The 18,794-nt window shown below is 34.4% G+C and overlaps 2 protein-coding genes across 13 annotated transcripts; one reads left to right on the top strand and one right to left on the bottom strand.

The window, feature by feature from the left end:
* Window positions 1-2: 2 nt before the first annotated feature.
* Window positions 3-8,438, bottom strand: LOC103842158 (polyadenylate-binding protein-interacting protein 7). 4 transcript variants are annotated; one of them, XM_033278975.1, is made up of 7 exons: window positions 8,281-8,438; window positions 8,164-8,205; window positions 6,936-7,733; window positions 6,344-6,740; window positions 6,206-6,276; window positions 5,829-5,953; window positions 371-668 (listed from the first exon to the last, which is right to left on the bottom strand). In XM_033278975.1, the coding sequence occupies exons 3-7, from the start codon at window positions 7,674-7,676 to the stop codon at window positions 371-373; spliced, it is 1,632 nt and encodes a 543-aa protein (XP_033134866.1). In that variant the 5' UTR covers window positions 7,677-7,733; window positions 8,164-8,205; window positions 8,281-8,438. The 4 variants fall into 4 exon arrangements, 3 of the variants coding, with proteins under 3 accessions (XP_009117026.1, XP_033134866.1, XP_009117024.1); XM_009118778.3 differs by having other exon boundaries at window positions 3-668; window positions 8,164-8,409; XM_009118776.3 differs by having other exon boundaries at window positions 8,044-8,351.
* Window positions 8,439-13,949: 5,511 nt separating this feature from the next.
* On the top strand, window positions 13,950-17,307 carry LOC103842156 (guanine nucleotide-binding protein alpha-1 subunit). 9 transcript variants are annotated; one of them, XM_033278199.1, is made up of 15 exons: window positions 13,950-14,175; window positions 14,581-14,612; window positions 14,652-14,781; window positions 14,871-14,943; window positions 15,033-15,070; window positions 15,160-15,249; window positions 15,340-15,417; window positions 15,509-15,616; window positions 15,697-15,798; window positions 15,975-16,030; window positions 16,261-16,395; window positions 16,485-16,578; window positions 16,670-16,729; window positions 16,805-16,884; window positions 16,964-17,141. In XM_033278199.1, the coding sequence occupies exons 3-15, from the start codon at window positions 14,722-14,724 to the stop codon at window positions 17,139-17,141; spliced, it is 1,152 nt and encodes a 383-aa protein (XP_033134090.1). In that variant the 5' UTR covers window positions 13,950-14,175; window positions 14,581-14,612; window positions 14,652-14,721.
* The last annotated feature ends 1,487 nt before the right edge of the window (window positions 17,308-18,794 follow it).

Raw genomic sequence — 18,794 nt, 5'->3', positions numbered from 1 at the left:
ACTTGAATCTAACAGAACTACAAAATATAAGCATTTCCAGAAGAAAGAAATGTATATAGAGTAAAACTGTAAAAGCATAGAGAATCAACAAAACATCAGGTAAAGCCCCACAAAAAGATAACAGTAAGAGAGGTCTGGTTGATCCTCTAATGCTACAAAAAGTATTTTTCTTAACAAAACCTAAAACATTTTAGCATAAGCCTCTTCCTTCTTGCCTTCATCTCTTTTTTTTTCTTTGTACTTCATTTTCAGATACTCTCTCTCCCTGACTTCCCATGTACAGAACAGATACAACAAAATGAATAGCGTGGTCGTTTTTCTTTCTTTTTTTGCTTTTCCTTTCCGGTTGTGTTCCTATATAAGCAGATGGTCAGTATATGATGACTCTAAGGAGACCAGCCTGAGGCTCGGAGAAGTCAAGGCCTTCTTCTTCGAGTAGGTAGCGCTGTACAGCAACAGGGAGCCTAGCCAGTGTGCGGGAGCCCCTTGTGTGGTGGCCAGTCCCTACGCATATGTAAACCTGAAGCCTCTCTTGTGTTGCTCGAGCTGTGCTCCTCAACACGCTCAGCTCGTGCTTCAACACCTGAAGTGCTTCGCTAACATGTAGCCCGTGCAAGTCTATCATTCTTTCGCTCCCTCTACTGTTGATCCCTTGACCCACCGGGTTCCTGTGTATTGCTCATAAGGCAGGTTAGAACAGTGATGTAGGAGACTCTTAGATTTACATAACCTAATCTAGAAGTTTTCCTTTTATTTCATGTTTTCTTTTTATTATAGGGATTTACCTTTTTATGTTTTAGGCTCTCTCTATATAAGAGAGTTTTAGGTATTCTGTTTTGGATATTCATATCTTTCTTATCAATAGAAGTTTTTAAGCTTTTATCTTTTCTGGTGGATTCCAGAGCTTAATATTCGAGTTCTTGCTTGAGAGCTTGATTTTGATCTAAGGGTTAGTGTTTGCTAACCTTAGTGATTTCCGACTGCGTCAAGTGGTATCAGAGCAAGGTCTTCTCCTTCTCTTTTCGAAGCTTGATCAGCCATGGGTGATCAACCAGTAACCAAAGCCGACTTCGAGGGTTTCGCAGAAGGTTTAAGGGAGGCAACCACAAACCTCACTACTGTAACTGCTCAATTGGCAAATCTGGTAACTGCGTTAAATAATCAGGTTGTGGCTTATCCCAATCAGGTTAATAACGCCGGTCAAAGAGGTGGAGAAAGAAGACCAATTCGGGGTCAACAAGGTCGAAACAATCGTGATGTTATTGTTGATAATTCTAGTTCAGAAGAAGAATCAGAAGAAGAAATAGCTGAAGGAAACCAACAAAACAATTATGATTATCGGGTAAAAGCCGATATTCCATTGTTCTATGGAACTATGGGAGTGGAGGAGTTTCTTGATTGGCAAATTGATGTTGATCGATTTTTTGATGTCATGGGCGTTCCTGAGAATAAACAAGTTAAGATGGTAGCTGTCAAACTGAAGAAGACTGCTGCAGTGTGGTGGGATAAACTCGTTGTCCAAAGGCAAAGACAAAGGAGAGGACCAGTTAGGACTTGGCGTCGAATGAAGCAATTAATGCTGGAGCGATTCTTACCGGAAGATTACGAACAAATTCTTTACAAGATGTATCTCGATTGTGTTCAAGGAAACAGAACTGTGACCGAGTACACAGCTGAATTCTTGCGTTTCTCTGAACGCAATGAGTTAGGCGAAACAGAGAATCAGAAGGTGGCTAGGTACATCAGTGGGTTAAAGGGTTCTCTTCAGGGAAAGATGGGTTTGCAAACCGTATGGACTGTGCAGGAAGCTTCCAGTCTAGCATTAAAAGCTGAGTTAATGGAGAAGTCATCACGCGGGTTCTCAACATTTAGAAGAAACACGGCTCAGACCAATTTTGAACCAACAAGTGAGAAAGAAAAGAGTGTAGCCAATAAAGACTCCAATCCGGGAAACAAAGGAGCTAGTAGCTCTAACTCAACCCAACAGAACAAGGCACCAGCTCAGAGACAAAACAATCCTTATACTAAGCCTTCCATTGACAAGTGTTTCCGATGCCAAGGACATGGTCATAAATCAAATGTCTGTCCAAGTCGGAGAACAGTTGCTATAATAGAGGAAGAAGATGAAGAGGATGAAAGGGATTTTGCTGAGAACGAAGAATATGAGGGAGCTGAATTCGCTGAAGAAGAATCTGGAGAGATGATAAACCTTGTGCTGCAACGAGTCCTGTTATCATCTAAAGAAGAAGGCCAACGTAAGAATTTGTTTAGAACACATTGTTCTATTCAAAACAAGGTGTGTAATGTGATTGTGGATAATGGAAGCTCAGAGAATTTAGTTTCTCAAAAGCTGGTGGACTATCTGAAGCTACCCACAACCCGTCATGAGAAACCATACGGTCTTGGTTGGGTGAAGAGAGGATCACAAGTTCGAGTTAGCATGACTTGCAAAGTTCTCATATCTATAGGTAAACATTATAAGGAGGAGATCACTTGTGACGTTCTTGACATGGATGTTTGTCACATTCTTCTTGGACGACCTTGGCAGTATGATAACGATATCACATATCGAGGTCGAGACAATGTGATAATGTTTACGTGGGGCAACCATAAAATTGCCATGGCACCTGTTAAGGATTTTTGTAACACTGCGAAGGAAAAGAAGTCAAGTTTCTTGGTTATGACACATGACGACAAAGAGCTTGATGGGGATGTTCAAGAAGCAAGGTGTTTCTATCCCTTGGTTGTTAAAGGGTTGTTGAGTGCAGTAACGGAGGAAACGTCAACCCCAAGAGAAGTGTTAGAAATTCTGGATGACTTCAAAGAGTTGATTGCGGAAGAACTTCCTAATGATCTACCTCCCATGAGAGATATTCAGCATCATATTGACTTGATTCCAGGATCCAGTCTGCCAAATCTTCCCCATTACCGTATGAGCCCTAAGGAGAATGAGATTTTAAGGGAACAGATTGAAGATTTGCTGAGAAAAGGATTTATTCGTGAGAGCATGAGTCCATGTGCCGTACCGGTTCTGCTAGTTCCTAAGAAAGGTAACCAGTGGCGGATGTGTGTTGATAGTAGAGCCATTAATAAGATAACCATTAAATATCGATTCCCTATACCCCGGTTGGAAGATATGCTTGATGAGTTGTCAGGTTCTAAGGTGTTTTCAAAAATAGATCTTCGAAGTGGCTATCATCAAATTCGAATCAGGCCTGGAGATGAGTGGAAAACTGCTTTTAAGAGTAAAGACGGATTATTCGAATGGATGGTGATGCCTTTTGGGTTGTCAAATGCTCCTAGCACTTTCATGAGATTAATGAACCAGGTTCTCCGCCCGTTCATTGGTTCTTTTGTGGTGGTTTATTTTGATGACATTTTGATATACAGTAAAACAAAGGACGAGCATATGGAACATTTGAAGCAAGTTTTGCAGGTTTTACAAGAAAACCAATTGTACATCAATCTAAAAAAATGTACGTTCAGCACCAACAAGCTGTTATTTCTTGGATTTGTTATTGGTGAAGAAGGGATTCAGGTTGACCAGGAGAAAGTGAGTGCCATAAGGGATTGGCCGGTTCCTAAGTCAGTCACTGAGATACGCAGCTTTCATGGTCTAGCTACTTTCTACAGAAGATTTGTTAGAGATTTTAGTACCATTACTGCGCCTATCACTGAGTGTTTGAAGAAAGGGAAGTTTCATTGGGGATCTGAACAGGAAGAGAGTTTTGCTTTAATTAAAGAGAGGCTTTGTACTGCACCAGTATTAGCCTTACCCGATTTTGACAAAGTGTTTCAAGTGGAATGTGACGCTAGTGGTGTGGGAATAGGTGCCGTCTTATCACAAGAAAAACGACCGATAGCTTTCTTTAGTGAAAAGTTAAGTGAAGCTCGCCAAAAGTGGAGCACGTATGATCAAGAGTTCTATGCGGTTTTTCGAGCTCTTCGACAATGGGAGCATTACTTGGTTCAGAGAGAGTTTGTTCTATTTACAGACCACCAAGCTCTAAAGTATCTTCACAGCCAGAAAGTGATAAATAAGATGCATGCTCGTTGGGTAAGTTTTCTGCAAAAGTTTCCTTTCATTATTCAGCATAAGTCTGGAACTCTTAACAAGGTGGCAGACGCCTTGAGTAGAAGAGCTTCCTTACTCACTATCTTAGCACAAGAGGTTGTGGGTTTCGAGTCTTTGAAGGAGTTGTACGAATGTGATGTTGAATTCAAGGAGTTATGGGGCAAATGTAATGGGAAGCATCCTTCGGCAGATTTCCACATACGAGATGGTTATCTTTTTAAAGGAGACAGGCTGTGCATTCCTTGCTCGTCATTACGAGAAAAGTTGATTCGCGATTTGCATGGTGGCGGCCTTAGTGGTCATTTGGGAAGAGACAAGACCATTGCTAGCTTGGAGACAAGGTTTTATTGGCCACATTTAAGGAGAGATGCGGGTGCTATAGTTAAAAAGTGTTATATCTGTCAGGTTTCTAAAGGACAATCTCAGAACACTGGACTTTATATGCCATTACCAATCCCAGAAGATATTTGGCAAGACTTGTCTATGGATTTTGTGCTAGGCTTACCTCGTACACAGCGAGGCGTCGATTCTGTGTTTGTGGTCGTTGACAGATTCTCCAAGATGTCGCATTTCATCGCTTGCAAGAAGACTGCAGATGCCTCTAACATCGCCAAGTTATTTTTTCGGGAAGTGGTACGTCTTCATGGGGTTCCTAAGACAATAATTTCCGACAGAGATACCAAGTTTCTGAGTCACTTCTGGATTACACTTTGGAGAATGTTTGGAACCAGCTTGAAACGGAGTTCTACAGCTCATCCACAGACTGATGGGCAAACCGAGGTGACGAATAGAACTTTGGGAAATATGATTCGAAGTGTTTGTGGAGATAAACCGAAACAATGGGATCTGGCTTTACCTCAAGTGGAGTTTGCTTACAACAGTGCCGTGCACTCAGCTACAGGGAAATCACCTTTTTCTTTGGTCTATTGTTCTATTCCGAAGCATGTGGTCGATTTGGTTAAGTTGCCTAAAGCTCCTGGAGTTAGTATCTCAGCTGAGGCTATGGCAGAGGATATTCTAGCAACTAGAGACGCTGTCCGAGCGAAGTTAGAAGCAACTGGCCAAAAGAATAAAGAAGCAGCAGACAAGCGTAGAAGACTCAAGGTTTTCAAAGAAGGAGATGAAGTGATGGTGTTTCTACGAAAAGAAAGATTCCCCGTGGGCACATATCGCAAGCTACAGCCTCGCAAATATGGTCCATTCAAGATTTTGCGGAAGTTAAATGATAATGCTTATGTGGTGGCACTTCCAGAAGACATGAACATTTCTAATACGTTCAATGTGGCTGACATCTATGAGTACCATGCTGATGGTGTTCTTTATCCAGAAGAGAACTCGGGGTCGAGTTCTTTCGAGGTGGAGGAGACTGATGTAGGAGACTCTTAGATTTACATAACCTAATCTAGAAGTTTTCCTTTTATTTCATGTTTTCTTTTTATTATAGGGATTTACCTTTTTATGTTTTAGGCTCTCTCTATATAAGAGAGTTTTAGGTATTCTGTTTTGGATATTCATATCTTTCTTATCAATAGAAGTTTTTAAGCTTTTATCTTTTCTGGTGGATTCCAGAGCTTAATATTCGAGTTCTTGCTTGAGAGCTTGATTTTGATCTAAGGGTTAGTGTTTGCTAACCTTAGTGATTTCCGACTGCGTCAAACAGTCAGAGAGAAAGAGAAACATAACAGTTTGGTTATTATGTTAATGGGTAAAAAGCAGAGAGACTCTTCTGTTTTGAGATTAAAGAAGTCAAAACCTCTGACGATAAATGGCTTCTTGAGCTTTCCCATGAGCAGCCTTCATCTGCATGTTATGCATCTGTCCCTTGGCGCTTAGATCTTTAGCCAAGGCCTTATTGCCCACAAGGTATGCTTGCCGTGCCTAGGCTCAACCACAAAGCAACATCAAGTAATGATTAATACAGAACCGTATTTAATTATTCAACCCGGTGAAAAAGAGCTGAAACTATCATCTAAAACTTGCAGATAAAGACACTTTTATTCACTACTGAAAAAGTATTGAGCAAAAGAGAGAGATCAAATAGAACTTCCAGCTACACAACAGAAAGTGAATACAGGAAAACTAGAGGTCAAATAAATGAGAAAAAAAAATGCCATTCGAAAGTATTTATACCTGTTCGAAGTATACATTCCGAAGACGAGCATAGTCACGTGCTTCCCCACGCAAGTCAGAATACAGATTCCCTGCAATTTACATCCAATCAGATATATATAGGGTGGTAATGTTTTGTTGAAAAGGGGGGAGATATACCAACTGCGTCCCCGGTCTCCAGCCAGGCGACAGGAGTAGCTCGATTTGAGGACAGCTTATCAGAATATATACTCCTCGCAGGCCCACGCCCACCCCCAGCATGATAGTTTCTGCTTGAGCCGCCAATAGATGAGTCTCCTGAACCGTTTCCTTCATATTTCCACAGGCCAGTATCTTGGGATGCTAACTTCTTGACTGCAGAAACATAATCTGGCTTGAAGAAAAACATATTATCCTTTCCAGCAGATTGGTAATGGTTCCCTGTTTGTTGCATATCATCCCCACCAAACTGTGCAGGGCTTAGGGCAGGAAAATCCATGGGAGTTAGATTAGGAGCCGGAGCAGGAGCAGGAATCTTAGGCCTCATGTTCTGATTCAAACCATTATCCACTTGTAGCTGCAGTACAAACATAACCAAATCACTCGAATGAACAAAACATTCATAAAGTAGCAAAACAACATGATTGGAGCAAAAAAAAAGGACATCAACACATTCAATAACTTAAAAATTCAATTGCATCAACACTGAACCATATGTTCACAAGGAATAATGAGTTTCATAGGAAGAGAAGCAGAAAGGTAAGGAGAATACCTCAAGCTGAGTAAGCATCTCAACGGTCAACTGCAAATCACACCCATTAGCAAAATAAACTTCAGCAAGACTCTCAGCAGCAAACCCAGGGAACTGAGAAGCGAGAAACTCCACAGGGTTCACCTCCATTTCCCCTATACTTGGATTCTCGGAAACCATGAATCGACCAAAAGGGTTTCTTCTCTCCCTGTCATCATTACCACCAAGAAGCTGCTTCTCAGCACTCATAATCTGCTTATCCCAAGGCTTTGGACTGAAACTCTGATCTTCCCCGAACGAGGAGATGGGATATCTACTCTTGTCCGACAAGTTATGCCCATGTGGTTGGTCAGAAAACACAAACCCTCCACCTCCACCTCCACTAGGAGAAGGAAAGTTCTCAGCGTCATACAAGGACAAGCCAGCTAGTGACAAACTCCCAGAAGCACCATAGGAAGTGTCATCTTGAGTAGTCATGAGCTTGAAATCTGGAGTGATATCATCAGGAAGCTGGTGACTCCAGAACTGGCGCGCTTCTTCATCTGAATGACGCGATGCAGATGACTCCGACCGGTCCAGAACAGAGCTGGAGGAAGCTAAAAGTCTTGGTGTCGTAACATCCAAGTTGCTTGTAGTAGTAGTAGTAGTACTAGTAGAGCGTAGAGTAAAGGGAACAAACTCAGCAGCATGAGGGTTCAAAGTTGTTGGCTTTAGCTTTGGATCACTTGACGGGGTCGTCGTTGCTTTCTTGCTTAAGTTCATATCGAAATTTAAAATGAGACACAACCGATTTTAACTGCTTTGTTTATTAGCCAAAACCTGCAAAAGAATTAACCTTTATCACTCAGTCAAATGTTACCTAGAAAAGAAACAAAAAAACATAAACCAAATATTTACCAGGAAGGAAAAAGATAAACACTTTCAGTTCATATAAGTCAAAGGCATTGCAGCTTTTAATTTATGAATTATGCAATAAATAAATAAATAAATAAATCTCAAGTGTTTCGTAGGAGACAAACGCAATTAATTAGCTGCAAATCTGAGACTCAACTACAATAACTGAATCGTTAGTGAAATTTAAAAAAAACCAAGAAAGTCGCGAATCAAGATAAGAAAATGAATCGGAAACCTTTGAGGAAGAGAAAGAGTGGATCCATGAAAACACGAGATTCAGGAGTAAAAGGCTGCGGAAAACGAGAGAGATAACTTTTTTGCAGGGGGAGTTTTGTGGCTTTTAAAGTATGTATACCTAGGGATTCGAGCTTTGGGTAAGCATCGTCGTCGTCTTCATCTCTAATCTCTAAGACTCTCTTTCTCTTTCGTGTGTGTTTGGCTCAAGATGTAACACCTACGACCACCACAAGATTATCGTATCTAAGACCACACCCCAACCTTGTGCGCCCCTCTCTCGATTTTGACCTTCCTTTTTTTTTTCCCCTTCTAATCTTTGTTTTTAATCTTATACTATTAAAACAAATATCTAACACTATATAATTATTTTTTTGAATAACAAGATTAGAAGGAAAAAAAAGATTGAGTGTTTTAATTGTGTAGATTTTTTTTTTTTTAAATGAGACACAACGATACCTGATTTTCCCCTTCTAATCTTGGTTTAATCTTACTATATAAAATCTAACATTATTTTTATTCTACACAAATATTCTTAAAACAAAAAAAATCTCTATTTATTAACAAAACTAATAAATATCCGCCCCAAATAATAACAATATTTTCTTTTCCCGCATTTAAAAAAATATATGAACTTAGAAAATATATGTCCATAACATTGCACTCTCTAACCTACATTTCAAAATATGTAACAAATGTATCCACCATATTTTAACATCAGCGTTCCTAATAAATAATTTATCATATATAACAAATAATATTTACAGAAGTTATTGTTTCTTACTATTTTTAGCATAAACAATTTCTCTAATATTTTGATAAAACTGTATCTCATATAAATGCATATAACACAATCATGGACAGATTTACACGTAGTGCTCTGAGTTTTTTTTTTTGCTATTTTTATATATTAATTCTATACTTTAAGTTTGGTTATCAGAAACGGGTGGTTGCTTATACATATAATTTATAATTATTGTTGTGAAATAAATATCCCATGTAAGCAAAAAAAAAATTAATGGAATCTATAAAAATTTCTGTGGATTTTGGTCTAAACAAGTTTGGAATATAATTAAGATCGACCAAAAATGGTATGAGTTTAAATAACACGGATATGTCTATTTTAGATTTTGCAATGCAAAAATATCCTGCACTTTTAAAACGCGAATTAAAATAAAATATTTCATTAGTTTCCATCTTCAATCTTCATCACACTTTATTAATTATTAAATATGTACTATTTCAACTGTGCTGTAAATGTTGACAATATTTTTTACCAAAATTAATTTAATGAAATTAACTTATTATATTTTTATACCAATTTCATTTTTTTGTCTAAAACCGTAATTTGTATTTAAGCTGAAATGTGTAATTTTAAAAATATAGTATATTTAATTTGTTGGATTTTATAATTTATTATAATAAAAACTTTTCTTTCTAAATGATTTTCATACTTTGCCTATGTGTACTTTCTACAAAATCTTTCTTTAAAAATGTGACAAGGCATACTATAATTTTTTTTTGTCAACAACATAAACAAACTCATGTGACAAGACATACTATAAATGACAATATGATATATGACTAAATATGACATAAACAATTACATTTAATGTTAATTTATATTTATGGTAAAAAATTTAGACTGTGTTAATAACTCATATATCATTCATTAAAATAAATCTATTTAAATATGACAATACTTTATACTTTACCAATTTCTAAAATTACTTAGTTCTATTTTTATGATTATACAATTTTTATTACTATTTTTCAAAATTTTCTACAATTTTTTTTAAAACATTATAATTTTTAATCATAATATCATTAATTTCCTTTATATATCTACAAATTTTAGAAATACTGTTTATTTTTACTTTTTAATATTTTTAATATCCAAAATTTTTTTCTTAATTTTCTACAAGTTGTTTAAATATATTTTAGCAAAAGTAAACAGATAAAAAATCTATCTAAAATTATAATTTTACATATATAGATAGATATTCTTAAATATAATTTAAAATAAACAAAATTATTCATTTTATTTTATTTTTATGTTTATAGCTTAATAAAAAATTATATCAAAATATTGGTGAAAAATAATAAAATCTAAATATTAAAAAATTAAAAAAAAATTAATTTAATTTTTTAGTACTGAATATGGTGTACAAAAACACCTAGTTTACAAAATAATGGTTAAGAATAATATCTTTTATGTGTTTCATAATGTAAATATGATATAATAATATCTTTTACTTATTTCATAATGTAAATATGATAGAATTTTATCTTTTACCATGGCAGTTAAAGTTATAATATGAGCATTATAAACAAACGTGTACACGAAGATTGTGTGTTCTCTCTATCATTGTTAACAAAATTCTAAGACCATGATTAACCCGACTCTCTTAGCTAGGGTTCTTAGTTTCAGCTAAGAGGCGGTTTTTAGCTTTTTTAGATTTTAACTAAAAAAAAGCTAAGAACCGTCTCTTAAATAAGATATATAAGAGCAGTCTCTTACCCTAAAAGTGTAAAAAAAAAAGGTCAAACCATGAGTTAACTACAGTTTTTTGTTCCGGTGTGTTTCCGGTAGAACAGCCGGCTAGAGTTTATGACTTCCCTACTAGTGAAGATTGGTGGGTACTTTAATCGTGGGAGTGTGTCCCTACCAAACTATCCATTTAAAACGTGGAGACGTGTTTGAGTCGGCTGCCGTTTTCCTTATAATTTTTTTTGGATGTGCCTACATAAGAACCGTAATCCAAACCCGACCTGAAAGAAGGGCGTCAGATCGGTTACGGATCCTTCAAAGAACCTGATCGAGTTTCATCTCACGATACTTTAGACCCTGGGTTTGGTTCAGTTTAAACCGATAATCGAACTGCAACCCGAAGTAAACCAAACATATACACACATATACATAATTGTGTGTACATAACACACGTGTTACAAGTTTCGAGTTGACCAAATCTACCAAAAAATCTTAATTTTGGAAACTCTCATCATCAAATCACGAACAAATCAAGATTTTGTGTAAATATCACATGAAAAAACAAAGTAGAATGATGAAAATTGGTTAAGAAGAGAATAGCCGTAGTGGTGATTAAGGTTACATAAGTAAAAACCCTAATGTAGAAGAACATAGATGAATGACAAAATTACTTTTAAATTTCTTTTAATAAAAATGAAAAACCCTACTAAACAGGAATCGGATCCGTACTGGGTCAAGAAATAAGACGAGCCTAAACCAATACACCAACTTATCCTTATGATATTTCTTTAAAACTAAATGTATATATCTATACTATACTAAAAGGAGTATATAAGCCATGGAGAAGGTGTCCACATAGGATAGAAAAATCAACCAATCAGAGAACTCGAAATTGCCATGTCATCTCATTTTTTTCGTAAAAAATAAAAAAACAATGCGAAGGTGAGAATCGAACCCGGATTAGTATGATATATATATAGGACAGTTACCACTAAGCCATTGAAACTTTCTTGGACACATATACAAGAACCACTAAGTATATAATCACAAATTCTTATGTACATTTACAATAATATGAATTCAACTTTCAAGACTCCGATACTTTATTTTGTAAAAAAAAAATAAGTAAGTGACTAAGCTAATATATTCTTAGAAAGTGTGAGAACGTTGACAAGTATGAAAAATCATAGATTTTTGTTTTCGTGACAAAGTTAAGAATTTTGTAAAAGTAAGTTTAACATATAAATTTTTGTGACAAATATGAAAAAACATAGATTTTTGTAAAATTTTGACAAAACAACTCATAACATACTTCTCTAATGTCTTAATAAAATATTATTTAAGGGTGCAATAATTAAATATATTAATTCAATAAATTTTATAATTTATAGACAAAACAATAACACAACAAATTTTGAAACATTTGTTTAACCTATCGATTTTTTTTCATGAGAATCCAACTAAACAAGATAAAAAAATAATTAGATTTACAAATATTTAATTACCATTTTATTCAATTTTGATTAATTTCAAATTATCATAATGTATCTTTTTGAAGTTACAAATATGAAAAAGCATAGATTTTTGTACAATTTGACAAAACAACTCAAAACATATTTTTCTAATGTCTTAATAAAATATTATTTAAGGATGCAATAATTAAATATATTAATTTAATAAATTTTATAATTTATAGACAAAACAATACCACAACAAATTTTGAAACATTTGTTTAACCAATCGATTTTTTTTTTCATGAGAATCCAACTAAACAATTAGATTTACAAATATTTAATTACCATTTTCTTCAATTTTGATTCATTTTAAATTGTAATAATGTATCTTTTTGAAGTTACAAAAAAATAATGTTCTTTCTTTATTACACTAGAATTATATATAGATTCTATATACACAAAATAAATATAATATAACAACATAAATTTACTTTACCCGATTCATATGAAAACTTTTTCAGTTATCCACCAAAGCAAATTAATTAAATCAATGAAATTGTTAAAATACAGCAAATTAATATATAATTTTATTTTAAATTAAATTATTTAAAAAGTGTATTTTTGTTAAAACAAAATAATAAATAAGTAAAACTGATTTGATGGTAATTTTTATGATATATATATATATATATCAATTCTGTGAAAGAAATAGAAGCTTAATATGGAAAAAAATCTTAAATACAAAAACCTCTAAAAATTAACAAAAAAACTAATAAATTAAACTATGATATCACTTAAAAGCTTCTTAGACCATATTAATAAAATATTTAAGCGATAATTAGACAAATTTGATTTTTTTTCCAGCAAAAAGTTTATTATTAATTAGCATCAGTTATTTCAAGATGTTTAAGAAATGGTTGACAAAAAAATAGGATGGACATTAATGATATATGAACTATGAATAGTACTTTGTGAAGCAGACTTAGATAACATATATGCACATACATTTTCAGTCCTTTTTGATGCCTAAATTCAATTTCTTCAGAGTAATTATTCCACAAATAGATCGTATGAGATATTGTTTTGATATGTAAATTTGTTTTTTCAATGTTAAGAAGATTGATAACTGTAAAAATGTCTCATTCGTATATGATATGTCTATAACCGAGTCCCCAACATGAGACAAGTTTGTTTAAAAAGTAAATAATTTTATTTTTCTTATATTATATAATAAATATATATTATTTACTGATAATAAAAATATAGTTATTCATCTATCACAAATATCTATACAAATATGTGAATCAAGTACAACAATCAAACAACATAATGATTTCCACAAAGAAAATTTAAAAAATATATTTATGTTATGTAGTCATATTTTATATTTTTTAAATAATATAATACAATATTATACATTATTTTTTAAAATTGAGAAATACATATAATATATTATCCGCGCGTAGCGCGGTTAAAAAATCTAGTACATATAAAGAAAAAACATAAAAGCGCTAAAACTTTTTTTGTATTTTATTTCGGTATAATCCGACCCGAACCGAAAATACCCAAAAGCCAATGATATATGATTACTTACCGGTTTTAGGATGCAATATAAAATATATCTGAACCAAAGTGTTATCATTCGAATCCGATTCGTACAAATAAAATTTTAATACAGAACATAGGAGCGTAAACCAAAAAATCTGAAAATTCGAAAACCGAAAAATCTTATCCGAGCAGGTATCCGAACGTGTTGTGCCTTTTGGACCTCGCGTTGCTTTCACTTTTTTGCCCTGTTGGGCCTGTTGTCTTTAGTTTCTTGGGTTTATATGCCCGTTTTGTATATTTGGACGTTAATCTTAATATTTAAGATGACAGAGAAAAAAAAACATCTTTTACCATAGGTAACGCTTTCTTATCTCGACGAGACACATCTTTTCAAACATTGACCAAAACAAGACCTTTCGGCGCAGTTTCGTCTGTCCCTTCCTTTGCTTAACATTTTCCTTGCTTTGACCTCTTTTCTTTAAAAAAAAAAAAGAAAAAGAAAAAGAAAAATCAAAATAATTGGTTATTTGTATTTACGCAAATACGCATCGAGATATGAGTGTGTATACAAAATTACAAATACTATCCAAAAGGAGAGAGAGGAACGTTAAAGGAAAGAAGAACAGGAGGAGAAGCACAAGTACTACTCTCTCTGCTCTCTTCTCAGATTTTGTTTCCTTACTCCCTCAGCTCTTTGTTTTGTTTTGTTTTCTTCAGGTTCTTAATTTCATATTTGCCTTTTCTGCAATCTTTGTTTTTTATTAACTCAGATCTTGTCCTGTCGTGTTTGGAGCGTCTTTCAGGATTAGGGGTTTGTAGATCAATCAGTTGCTGCTTAATCTGATGGAATCTTAGCTTCTGTTATTGAGATTGACCATTTATCTAACTTCTGTTAGGTTCTGTAGATTCCTAGTTAAATTGATCTTTCTATTGTTTTATTTTCTTGGGGATCTGTAATTCAATAAATTGTTTGTTTTGGGCTTTTTTTTAATAAGTGTATTTTGGAATGGTGATCAAAAAGGGATTCATAAGCATTTTCATTTAGTAGGTAGGCACTGCCCTGCTGTGAAAGACAAGTTATCAAGAAGCTAAAAAAAAAAAAAAAAAGTTATCAAGAAGCTGAAGTCTAATTATTTTTTAGCTAGTGGGATTATATAAAAAAAAGAAGAGAATATATATATAGATCATGGGCTTACTCTGCAGTAGAAGTCGACATCATACAGAAGATACCGACGAGAATGCACAGGTTCCATTCCCATTTATATATATGCATAAGATTTGAGAGCATTACTTAGTCAAATCTTGAAACCTTGTTTTTCTTATAAAAATCTACAGGCTGCTGAAATCGAAAGACGGATAGAGCAAGAGGCAAAGGCTGAAAAACATATTCGGAAACTTCTCCTACTTGGTATGTGGAACTTCCATTCATTAGATTCTCACAAACTATTCTGTTTTTTATTTGTCGATTAGCCTTGTAACTGACTGATCTTTGTAAAGGTGCTGGAGAATCAGGAAAGTCTACTATTTTTAAGCAGGCAAGTAGTGACAACAGGAAAATTGTTTCTCTAGTGTAGTATTTATTTACAACTTTGAAGGAGCAAAGTTTTGGGTGCTAACTTTGCAGATAAAACTTCTCTTCCAAACTGGATTCGATGAAGGAGAGCTAAAGAGCTATGTTCCGGTCATCCATGCCAATGTCTATCAGACTATAAAAGTATGTTCAAAAAATACCTGAAGAGAAAGAGGATAATGTTGCTGTAGCTTAATAGCTTAATATTTATTCTCTGGTATCGTGGTTGAACAGTTATTGCATGATGGAACGAAGGAGTTTGCTCAAAATGAAACTGATCCTGCAAAATATACGTTATCCTCTGAAAATATGGTAAGCTGAGCTGTTTTTTTTTTTAGATTTAGATTTTCCAATAAAATATATGTTAAGTCACCCTTGCAAGAAGTCACCTTATTATTATCAGGCCATTGGGGAGAAACTATCTGAAATTGGAGCTAGGTTAGACTATCCGCGTCTTACCAAGGACCTCGCTGAGGGAATAGAAACACTATGGAATGATCCTGCTATCCAGGTGTGTTTGTGTTTGCACGTTTTTCTTCACCTCCTTTGCAAGCCAAGTTTGTGATGTTGTTTGATTTTTATTTTTTGTAGGAAACATGTTCTCGTGGTAATGAGCTTCAGGTTCCCGATTGTACTAAATATCTGATGGAGAACTTGAAGAGACTTTCAGATGTCAACTATATTCCAACCAAGGTAAATATCCGAATTATCATTTTTGTGTTGATTAAAAATATTTGAATCAATGATTTAACCTTATTAGGATTGGATCAAGATATCAACAAGTAGTAGCTTTTCAGTAGATCATATTATATTATATGATTTTCCGTAATGTGTCAGTCATTGGTACACTTTGTATGTTTGTGTTTCAGGAGGATGTTCTGTATGCGAGAGTTCGCACAACTGGTGTCGTGGAAATACAGTTCAGGTGCCAACTACTTAGTATTAACTCTTGTTTGCATGTTTGATTTGGCGTTTGCTATGCTTAAAATTGATGATAACATTTTCTGATAAGTCCTAAGTTCTTAACTCTGGGTTTGATTAGCCTAGGCGGTTTGTAGCTGTGATGTGTACTTCTTTGGTAAACTGAATAAAAGTGTTCCTATGATTTAACATTTTTATACCAGTGGTGGACTAAACCTTGATTTATTTATGCAGCCCTGTGGGAGAAAATAAGAAAAGTGGTGAAGTGTACCGATTGTTTGACGTGGGTGGACAGAGAAATGAGAGAAGGAAATGGATTCATCTGTTTGAAGGTGTTACTGCTGTTATTTTCTGTGCTGCCATCAGCGAGTAAAGCTCCATTTCATTATTTAAATTTTTTTTTTTGTGTGTATTTGTTGCTGCCCCAACTCACAACAGAGTTTTTTTTTCGGTCATAGGTACGACCAAACACTATTTGAGGACGAGCAGAAAAACAGGATGATGGAGACCAAAGAACTGTTCGACTGGGTCTTGAAACAGCCCTGTTTCGAGGTCTTTTTTTGACGCTTTCTTTTGTCTTATTATCGGTTTAGAAATTTTGAAAGAGTACTTGTAGCCAACGTTTTTGTTCTCTCTTATGCAGAAAACATCCATCATGTTATTCCTCAACAAGTTTGACATATTTGAGAAGAAGGTTCTTGATGTAAGTAAGAGCTGAAGAATATATTCTCATTTGTGCAAGCAAGACTTTTTGGTTTTAACAAACGCTTTTTTGTAGGTTCCGTTGAATGTTTGCGAGTGGTTCAGAGATTACCAACCAGTTTCGAGTGGGAAACAAGAGATCGAGCATGCCTACGAGTAAGTTTTGTTTTCATATTAGTCAAGTTAATACTCTGTAATCTCTCTGACCTTGTGATTTTCTACACAATATTGAAAGGTTTGTGAAGAAGAAATTTGAGGAATTATATTACCAGAACACTGCGCCGGATCGAGTGGACAGGGTGTTTAAGATCTACAGGACGACGGCTTTGGATCAGAAGCTTGTGAAGAAAACGTTCAAGCTTGTAGATGAGACTCTAAGAAGGAGAAACCTCTTGGAGGCTGGTCTTTTATGATTTACTTACTTTGTCACTCCAGTAAATTACCTATTTTGTGTTTTAAAAAGAACATTTATTTTTAAGAAACTGAATGACCCTAATTGTTCTGTCTGGACTCTGGAGAAGTACATGTGGTTCAAAATTCGATGTGTTTTTATTCTCATTATTATTATTTTTTTGTCAATCAACTGTTTTATAAAGAGTTATTTTCATTTTAAGACACATTATGAGTTTTTATTTCATTCTAGGACACTTTCAACTCTTAGGACACTTTTCTTTAACTTATTTACTTCTTTCCTAACTAAACCATAACTAAATATCACTAGTAGGACCCACCACTTATTCCATCTGCTTCACCATTATTTTGGAACTGAAATAATGGTGGCTCAGCTTCACAATGGAAACAACGGCAACGGAAGCAGCGGTGTTTTGGATTGTGACAGAAGCGACGGCACTGAAATCCCTACGAAATGATTTCATCTTCTTCACCATTAACTTGAACCCTAAAAATTGAATGACCTCGTTTCCACCGCAATAGTATCACGGTCATCACGCCACGCCATCATGCCTCGTCTCATCTCGAAACTCTACTCCTCCTCGTCTTTTGTTTATCCCTACTGCTATTGTCGCGCCGCCGTCGAAACGACAAACAGTCGATCTAGTTTAATAGATCTAGCAAGTTTTGTCAAATTGTGACATATTTTTGCATCTTAGGTCCCTGTACTTTTTGATTCTTCTTAATTTGGCACTAAACTCATTAAACATTCAAATTTCTCCAAATTTAGCACTAAACTCTTAAAGATATTCAAAATGTTTGTAGCTACAAATAATGTAAACATGAAGTCTGATTTGGAAATAATATGACATGGTTTTAATTCTTTTCTTTTCTAGAATTTGAGATGTTTTTTTTGAAGAAACAGTCGTTTAAAAAAGAATTGCAAATCTTATCATTAAAAATTATAATAGATTAATTTATTCTTAAATATTAGTAGATAGACAGTATAATGAAGATTTACAGCTGATTATATATGTGCACATATATACATGTAAACATGTGCTGATATGTACATGTAAAAATGTGTACATATGTACAAACTTACATTCGTACATGTGTACATCCTCACATGTGTACATTCGTATATTATTAAAGAAATGTATTGTAAAATCATCTTTTCATATTAAGATCACAAATCACATTTTCTGATCAAAGCTGCAAAACATATTTTCCTGGCAAAACTGTTAAGATTGAATACTTATGCTAAAACCGCAAAATAACGTTCTTCTACCAAACCGCAAAATCACGTTTTTCCAATATTAATTAAAATGGTTCATACTTATAAAAACTCACATGAACACTGGATTTGAACACATATATTTGTATGTACACTATATTAAAAAAACTCACAAGAACACTGAATTTGAACACATATATTTGTATGTTGGACCAGTATGGATAGCAAATTTAGTATCCACGTGTACACATATTTTTCGTAAATCGTTTTGACGATATCCATATGTACACTTATACATAGGTACACTTTCTGTTTAAAGGAAAAACATTTCAAATCAGATGAGGACTGTTGCACGTTAAACAAAACAATTGGACATAGTAAATACACATTGTATCAATCAATCACCGGTTTGTTAACCGAACCAAACAAAAACTATTTA

This window comes from Brassica rapa, chromosome A09, assembly GCF_000309985.2.
Source record: "Brassica rapa cultivar Chiifu-401-42 chromosome A09, CAAS_Brap_v3.01, whole genome shotgun sequence".
NCBI lineage: Eukaryota > Viridiplantae > Streptophyta > Magnoliopsida > Brassicales > Brassicaceae > Brassica > Brassica rapa.
Note: the sequence above shows the minus strand (reverse complement) of the source record. Positions and strands in the feature narration are given on the sequence as shown.

Coding starts and splice junctions, on each gene's coding strand:
- LOC103842158 (XM_033278975.1), bottom strand. CDS start 7,676: ATGAACTTAAGCAAGAAAGCAACGACGACCCCGTCAAGTGATCCAAAG. Junction 6,741..6,935: donor AGATGCTTACTCAGCTTGAG/GTATTCTCCTTA, acceptor TTTGTACTGCAG/CTACAAGTGGATAATGGTTT. Junction 5,954..6,205: donor GGAATGTATACTTCGAACAG/GTATAAATACTT, acceptor GGTTGAGCCTAG/GCACGGCAAGCATACCTTGT.
- LOC103842156 (XM_033278200.1), top strand. CDS start 14,722: ATGGGCTTACTCTGCAGTAGAAGTCGACATCATACAGAAGATACCGAC. Junction 15,071..15,159: donor AGTCTACTATTTTTAAGCAG/GCAAGTAGTGAC, acceptor CTAACTTTGCAG/ATAAAACTTCTCTTCCAAAC. Junction 15,799..15,974: donor TCAACTATATTCCAACCAAG/GTAAATATCCGA, acceptor TTTGTGTTTCAG/GAGGATGTTCTGTATGCGAG.